The following is an 8,714-nucleotide window of genomic DNA, read 5'->3' on the forward strand; positions in this document are numbered from 1 at the left end:
TCCTATTGATATGCCAGGGGTAAATGAAAAATAAGTTAATGATGATCAAATTTTCTCAGTTATGTGGTTGATTTGGTCCCTGCAGAAAAAAATTTACACTCAAGGCAAATATCAGAATATTATATTCTTATCTACAACAATTTACATCTACCTACAGTATTAACAGTTTCACATACCGTCAATGGGTCCCCCAACTCCTCCAAAGAAGAATTCCATGAGTTATTCCAAGAGTCAAATTTAGGCCCTGTAGGAGATAGATTCCACGGTTTATGCGAGAGAAGGTTCTAACTACAAATTTTTCTTCCCTATCCAAAGTGAAAATGGTAATTTAAAAAATGAGAAACAATCAGCTGAATAATGCGAAAAGCCTAGCTTACATGATAGTTCACCACTAAATAGATGCTGATCTTCTTTAACAAACTGAAATCCTAGAAACCTGCAAGATAGTTTAACTATTTGATTAAAAAAAAAAAAAATTTGAAAACCTATGAATCACCTTTATCTTGAACTTAAGTTAATGAACTAAATTTCTCTAAAATTTCTTTACAATATAAAATTAGAGATAATAAGGGATAAATTTTAAAATGATAGATATACTTTCAGATATTTACTCAACCCAATATCCATATAGCTTAATTTTCTTGTTTCAACACTGTCAAGTGTTGTCCGTTACACCTTACCAAACATGTCATAATATTCAGGATCCGGCTGCTCGATCCTAACATATATACGAGGTGATTTCCCTTATCATAATCCAATGCAATATGGGATAGCTTAGTTCCTAAATTAGTAATTTTATTGTCTAAAAACATAGGTCATCGTACAGGCTGTTGTACAAAATATAACAAAGTAATACCGATTCCACATGTCTTCTCTTTCACTATATATGTGAAGCACCTTACCAGGTAATACCGAAGAAGCCAAACATGTAGAATACAGACTCCCATCCATAACTTTGTATTAGTGGAGGAGCCAAAAGAAGCCTGCAGGTTCATAAATGTAAACATTATTAGTGAGAAAGCACTGATCATATTCTGTCTGTAAAATTGACAGGTAACTAACTGAAGTATTATTTGGCTTGGCTTTTCATCATACAAATCTTGAATTGCGATGGAGCGTATATAAAAGAAGTGTATGTGAAATTTTTGTACTCTAGTTGCTAGCACAAAACTCAATAGGCACCAATATCTGAATTAACATTTGACTGGCGTGGTTGAACAAGGAATTCTTGCAGTACAAAGATTAATGTAGAATACAATAATATGATGCATAATTAGGGACACATCAATGATCTTGTGTTCAATGATTATTACCCTAAGACACTTCCAACACTCAAGCCACCAAAAACAAATGATACTGCTCGTGAGCGCTCTTCAATTGGTATGGTCCTGCACACAAGCCAGAATAACATCATATACAACATAAGTGAATAAAAATACATGGCTTTACAAATCTTTTGAAGGAAGAAATTTTACAAACCATGTGAAGATTAAATTTTACTAACAACGAATAAATGAGTATATATTACATGCAGGAGGAAGATTATCCAAACCTTTTTCCTTAGATCATTTCTCTTTCCTTCTTTTTTTGTGATTTTTTTTCCCCTTTTTACTGAAGAGAAAGCAACCAGGTGGCAGAGTATCTATGGAGTCGTATAAATGATATGAAACAATTCATCCAAACAGCAAACCTGGCAATCAGATCAGTAGCAGCTGACGGTGAAACGCCTTCTCCCATTCCAACCTGAAGTATCAAAATTGATAAATCTCATATGAGTTAATTAGAAGAATAATGACGAGATTCTTCACCATTGTATTAATTCGGGATGAAGGATGCTAAAACGATAGCCTAAGACACAAGCATTTCTTCAATATTTTCATGCATAAATAGACACATGTGATCGCTTAGAACTTGTCGCCAAGCGCAATCTCAGATTCTATGAAATTACCAATATCCTGGACAAAATAAGTCCAGGCATAAAGCCAGCGAGAATAGGAACCAGTGCTGTGGCCAGTGACCAGGCCAGGACCCCAACCTCAAGAACTTTTCTGAGAGGGATAACAGAAATTGATTAGAAACAAGCTTGATTAAGACAAAAACAAATCTAGGAAGAAACACATGCTCCATCCAAAAACAAATAAAGCAACGAAGAGGATCATAACGAGTTGTGTTAATGATTTCCTTTTTTGCTGGATCAAAGTAAATGATATAGTGGCAGCTTTCCACTGGACAGCAGAGAGAAATACTATTAGCGCTGGAAAAAAGAATAAAAAAATAAAACCTTGTGCTTCTTATAAATCAACATGAGTTTTTACTTGTCAACTGTGCTTAAAGACCAGAGTTTATTCCTGTCATTGTAATGGAAGTAGTACTTCCATATTTAAAATTTGCATAATTACTTTACTTTCCTAGCGATGTAACTCAAGAGGTAACTCAGGTAAGGCCTTATACCCCCTTTTTTACTTCCTGGTTACAGGTAAGGGATAGAGTTAACCTGCAACATATGCCTGGGTAGAAGCCTAAAAACTTCTGCTTAGATGTGGTTGGATTTTATTATTATTAATGATAATTATGGTTGGATATTATTATAGAAAAACAAATCTGTACTATTGGTTAAATGTCGATTTCATAAAGCTACTTGAGACCAGAGGCCGGTAAATATCGATTTCATAAAGCTACTTGAGACCCCGGGAGGGGGGGGGGGGATTAACGTCTCTCCTCTCCTTCCGAATAATATCTATTTTGACTGAAGAAAATGTCAAAATTATCAAAGCTTCGAGATAACTACTGAGTTCCTATAACTTCTCTTCCAATTAGAGTAGGGTTTTACCTTTTATGCTTTGATCATACAATATAGCTTCATGGTTGCACCAATTAATTATTTGAACTTCAGTAAGATTTTTATTTCTATCTAATTAAAAATAAAAAATCCGGAATTACATGAACCTATTAACGAATATCATATAGCTAGACAACTAACCTTCCTCCGAATATCTTAGCAAGCCAGCCTCCAGGCAACTGGCTTAGTGCATACCCCCAAAAGAAAGATGATTGCACCAATCCAGCCACAGATGAATTCCATCCAAACTCGTGAGACATCGGAATTATAGCAACACTCAGATTCACCTATTGGGGGAAAGAATGTCAGTCTTTGTTTGACATTAATTACAGCTACCTACAGAACAATATTTTACAAGGTTCATCACTTGCTCGAAACTTTTCTTATGAAAGCATTTCACGTTATTCCTGTTACACATTACAGTTGATCCAACGTAAGCACCCTAAGAGATTACCAAGCAACAATTTTTTCTTTCTTTCTGAAGAAAAATAGGAATTCTATTATTCCAATTAATTATTCAACCCCGGGTAATTACCCTACTTCTATCTGGTACATGTATGGAAAATAAGATGGAAGTTAAACATTTTTCCTCTTTAATCAAAAAAAAGATAGGCAAGGAACTTGCAACCCCAATAGGCAAGTATAAAAAATTTCACTTTGCCAACCATAGTTTCTTTTCCCTTCATCTTTCGACTTACCAAACCCACCCTCAATAGGCAAGGAACTTGCAACCCCAATTATTAAAAAATCCCTTAGAATTTCAGTATAAAAACAAATCCATGGTTCAATTTCACAAGAATATATCAAACAAGGTAATAAGAAATTTTAAAAGTAAAAAGTTTCGAAAATAAAAGGCAAGAAATTTACCTTATCCATATTGCAAATAATGAAGGCCAGAGATGTAGTTCCAATGAGCTTATATCTTTGAGGAAGATTCTTCCATGGCGGATTCCAAACAAAGCCTACTACTTTTTCCCCAATCTCAGCCTCCAATAAACTAACCTTCTCCTCCAATTCATCATTCACTTTAAGCCCTTTAAGTATTCTACGTTTTTCTTCAGCATTTTCGGTCTCTTTCTCTTTTATGCTGCAAGAAACCTTGAACCTTTTCAAGCTTGGATTAATGGGTAACCCATTCCAGTTTTGGGATTTGATAGAAGTTCTAAAGATTGAAGCTTTTTGGGTTGTGTAAGCTGGATAATAACAGATTTTGGTGTCTGGGTTTAAGGTGAACTTGGCCATCATTTTTTTCCTCTTATTTTCTTGAGGCCATAAAAAGCGGAAGAAAAAATTGAGGAAAGTGGCAAAAGACTAGAGATGTGGCAGTTAACGTAGTTTGAGAAACAGGACAATTAAGGAAGGACCATAGATTGCCACGAAGGTGGAGGATTGTGGCGTCCATTTAAATTGGATCTTTTGTATAATCTATCTTGACATCATGCTTAACATTGTCTTTGTTTTAAAAAAACGTTGGCTAGAATTTTTTTTTTTTTATTTTTAAATTCGTAAATGACTCGAAACTTGTTAATATTATTCTCTTTTAAAAGGTTGGGAGAAAAAAAAAATAGTAATATCATTACCTTAAGTGTTGGTCATCATTAATTTAGATTGGTTGGAATGTATTTTTCTTTATTAAACAATGCTGCAATGTTCCCGCTAACACATCACCACTCTAAAATATAAAAGAATAGTTGTTCTTAAATTATAATCATCTAAAATTTATTTAGCAGTACTTATTATATTTTTATAAAAGGTAAATGGGATCTAATTTTTTTTTTTAAAAGTCAAAAATGAATTAAAGTCCATCCTTAACTTAGCTTTGTTAAAATAATTAACTATTCTTGCAGCATATTCTGCGTATCCTGTTGCAAAAACTTAGAGAGATCTTGATTCGAGCTACTGCAATAATTGGTATTAGAGCTTCAAAGTGGTGAATTTGACTAAAAAATCGACCTAAAAACTGGCAGGATCAAAGCAAAAACAGAAACACAGAATCTGTTTAGTTCCTTCAAAGTTGTGTTACCTGTAAATCAGTTTTCGCCCAAATTAGAAGGAGTTTGGAGAAATAAAGACCAATGACGTGACATGTAGGTGGAGGCTCTTTTGTATGGTCGGCGCGTGAGACTGATGGCGACACAGGAGACTCCGATGGTGTGCACGAGGGTGATTAACACTGATTCCAACGACAGTGTCTGAAAAAAATTCCTCTTGGAGGCATGGTGGACGCTGTGGTGGTGTTCGATTTCTATTTTAGGGGTAAAATTATGGTTCTGAACAGTTTTGCCACTTGCGTGTTCAAGTTTCTTTTTGCTTAATTGGTTGCTGCTATTGTTGGAACTTTAAACGAATAATGTGACCCTAAAGTAGTAAATATGCATTTCTCATTATTTACGGACTGTAGATTGGTCCGTCTAGTATATTGGCTTATCCTGTTTAAATTTCAATATCAACAAATTATCGTGTGAGCTAACATTAGGATTGTGTTTACCGTATGGGTAACCACTACTTGTGCTAGAATTTAGAAATTATTTACTCATATTTAAAGTGTTGAATTTAAGTGTAAGTTAATAATTTCTTTTATTTTAATTGCCACTAAGTCACTATGTGAGATTTGATTGCATGAGAAATTGATTTTTTTTTTTTTTTTTTTTTTTTTACATACCTTCATGTTGTATCGATTATTTTCTTAGAATACCTAGACTTGACCCGTTTAATCATTCCCTTGATATTGAAATCTCAAATCTTTAGAAATCTTGGGAATTTAGAATAGTGTATACTGCAAGCTTGGGAATATTTTGTGTGATCTATTTGTTACTATGATATTTTTCAAAATATCTTCAAATTTTGAAGTTAGAATTTTCAATGGAAAAGAGAATTTTTCAATTTGGCAACAAATAATGAAATGGATTTTGGTTCGACAAAAAATATCAAAAGTTATCGATGGTAAATTTCCTGCAAATTTGATAGAAGTACAAAAAGAAGAATATGATGAACTTGCTTGTACTTCAATTATTTTATACTTATCTAATATTATTTTGAGAAAATTTGAAAAACTTGATTCTACAAAAAAAAAAAAAAAAAAAAAAAAAATCGAAAAATGTTGGAGAACCTATATTTTTTAAGTCTACTCCTAATAAATTGTACTTGTTTGAAAGATTTTTCAGTTTTAAAATGAATTTTTCAAAGGATCTCGATCATAATTTGGATTTTTTAATAAACTTGTTCAAGACATTGTTAATTATGATAAAAATGTGTCTGAAACATATACGGCCATTTTTTTACTGAATTCTGTGCCTGACTCATACAAGGAGGTTAAGAATGCGGTTAAATATGGTAGGAACACCTTAACATTTGAGATTGTCACTGATTCTCTTACAAGTAAAGAGATGAAGATTAAGGTTGAAAGAGACAATAAGGGGAGTGGTAAGGTACTTATAATAAGGAGTTGTGAAGTTTAAACAAATGAGTTTGGTTAGAGCTCGAGACAGTGGTAATTCTAGTGAGGGTGGTAAGAAGGGCAAGCGTTGGACAAGTCTAGTGGTAAGCGATGTCACAGTTGTGATAAGTCTGGACACTTTATAAGAAATTGTTCCAAGAAAAAGGATAAGTAGAAGAGTAAGATGAAAGGTGAGATGAATGTTGCTTTTGGGTCGAGCATTGACCCTAGTGAGGTTTATTAAGAATACCTAATTACTGCGCGTGTATTTGTGTGTATTCCTTTCTGTATGTGTGTGATTGCTTAATTATATTATATGGTTATATGTTGTATTTCAATGTGTTGATATGTGCATTTGCATGAANTTTTGTAACTGCTTGTAGGTTGATTAAGTATCAAGGTAGAGATTTGTTGGATTTTGATACCCTATAAATCCCTGGCAAAGATGTAAAACGTGGGGTTAATAACCCAAATGGTTACTGAACTTTCAAAAATTTTTTACAGGATCACTGAACTTTAAAAATTACCTAAATCATTATTGAACTTTACAAAAGGTTTCCACAGAATCACTGAACTTTAAAAATCATCCAATTCATCACTAAATTTTGTAAAAGGTTTACAAAGGGATTACTGAACTTTGTAAAAGGTTTCCTAGGGATCACTGAATTAGTGATTCCTTGAAAAAACTTTTGCAAAGTTTAGTGATGAATGTGATAATTTTTAAAGTTTAGTGACCCTTTGAAAATCTTTTGCAAAGTTCAATGATGACTTGGGGGCTGATTTTTAAAGTTCGATGACTCCGTGAAAACTTTTTGCAAAGTTTAATGACCATTTGGGTTTATTAACTCTAAAACGTGAAATATATTTTCGCAGGTATCGGCTAATGGTGAATTGTTTAGTAATAACCAAGACTAAAGGCTCGACCTAAAAACAACGCGGACCGTTAGAAGTAGCTTAACAGATTAATGCTTCTTGATCCAACTAAAGCTTAACTTGTTCCTGTATATATGTTGCTTACTTTGGACATTGTTGAGTGTGTGATTTGTAAGTAGATAGAGAAAATCGTAGCTGCCATATTGCTGCGAAAAATTGGCTACTCTCTTGAAGGAAAAACCAGTGACTTCCTCCTTCGTTTTGGTCTCCTTTCGTGCCTTATTCATTATTTTTCTCGTGCCTTTGTGACTTGCAAATTAACAAAGTTATCTTGTCTCTTGTGGTCGAGATTGAGAAGTAACCAAGGTAAATATAGTGGTTGTGGGTCGGAACCGTTTGATTGGTTGTTTAGTAGAAAAAGATAATGTGAAACTTAGCTTGGAAAACACTGTATAAAAGATCTTTGGAGTGAGCTTCCACAAAATACGCCATACTCTTTATTCATATTTGATAGTGAATTTTACAATCAAACCCTTTTCTAATTTTGTTGTCGATAGTCATTCTCTGCTCAGTTTGAAAGAGACTTTGCATGTTTTTTTTACCTTTCTAAGGCCAATACCCCCACAATGGACTGCTACTACTTGTTGTTCATAATTTGATCCCACTTTGTCCAAGCACGCTATGTGGCCTCATCCCCATCATTCTCCCAAGAAATAAGATGATATGTCCTCTAATTGGAATTGACCTCATCCCCAGATGAATCATCATCAACACAAGAAATGAGGTGTTTCACATCGTACATATCAGATGTGCGAATATAACTCGACAACCAGAGCTGTAGGCATTTAGATTAATCTTCTCAATATTCTCAACTGGAATAATTTTTTGAGATGAAAATTTGCCGTGTTCGTGAGACGAATAACTGTCCTAAAGTGAGCAAAGACCACACAAAATCACACAATGAAAAATTAACGCCCAAAGATGTTGATCTGCTGCTACTTTGCACCGTGCATTACTGAGTTCGAGCTTAGCATTGGTAGCCTCGTTAACTTCACGCAATCTGCTGACAAAATTAGATGTATGTCCATAAAAATGCCCCTTAAAATACAACATAATAAGGTCCAAAGGGCCACAAGGCAAGGCGCTATAAACAACAACAAAAGAAATAAAACCCATGCTACAGTTGATAGCCTGATTGTGAGTGTAGTTAGCCTGGAGAAGCTTTTGATCCCACAACTTCACCTGCTCCCTAACAAAAGAATGCATAAAGTTACCAAGGGGACAATTAAATACCTTCGTTGGACCATTAGTATACGGATCGTTAGCATTCTAAAGCAACCTACTCCAAAAGTGATCGAGAAAGCGAGTGCCCCAATGAGAAACTATAGAAAAAGGAAGACCATGTAGTCGACAAATGTCTCAAAAGAACAAGTGCACAACATTGACTAGATTTTTTTATCACACCATTAACATCTTCATCAAACAACTGCTTTCTATTCCTCTGTTTGGTATTAATTTAAATCATATTTTAATTTAAGTGAAAGTCCAACAATTAAATATTAATCG

General features: G+C 34.1%; 1 protein-coding gene across 1 annotated transcript; it reads right to left on the minus strand.

Annotated features, from left to right (window-relative positions):
• Positions 1 to 116: 116 nt before the first annotated feature.
• On the minus strand, positions 117 to 4,229 carry LOC111401725 (probable anion transporter 6, chloroplastic). Its single transcript, XM_023029592.1, has 8 exons — positions 3,707 to 4,229; positions 2,981 to 3,126; positions 1,949 to 2,048; positions 1,691 to 1,743; positions 1,314 to 1,388; positions 903 to 983; positions 378 to 436; positions 117 to 244 (listed from the first exon to the last, which is right to left on the minus strand). The coding sequence occupies exons 1-8, from the start codon at positions 4,082 to 4,084 to the stop codon at positions 132 to 134; spliced, it is 1,005 nt and encodes a 334-aa protein (XP_022885360.1). The 5' UTR covers positions 4,085 to 4,229; the 3' UTR covers positions 117 to 131.
• Between the last annotated feature and the right edge of the window lie 4,485 nt (positions 4,230 to 8,714).

This window comes from Olea europaea, chromosome 10, assembly GCF_002742605.1.
Source record: "Olea europaea var. sylvestris chromosome 10, O_europaea_v1, whole genome shotgun sequence".
Classification (NCBI taxonomy): domain Eukaryota; kingdom Viridiplantae; phylum Streptophyta; class Magnoliopsida; order Lamiales; family Oleaceae; genus Olea; species Olea europaea.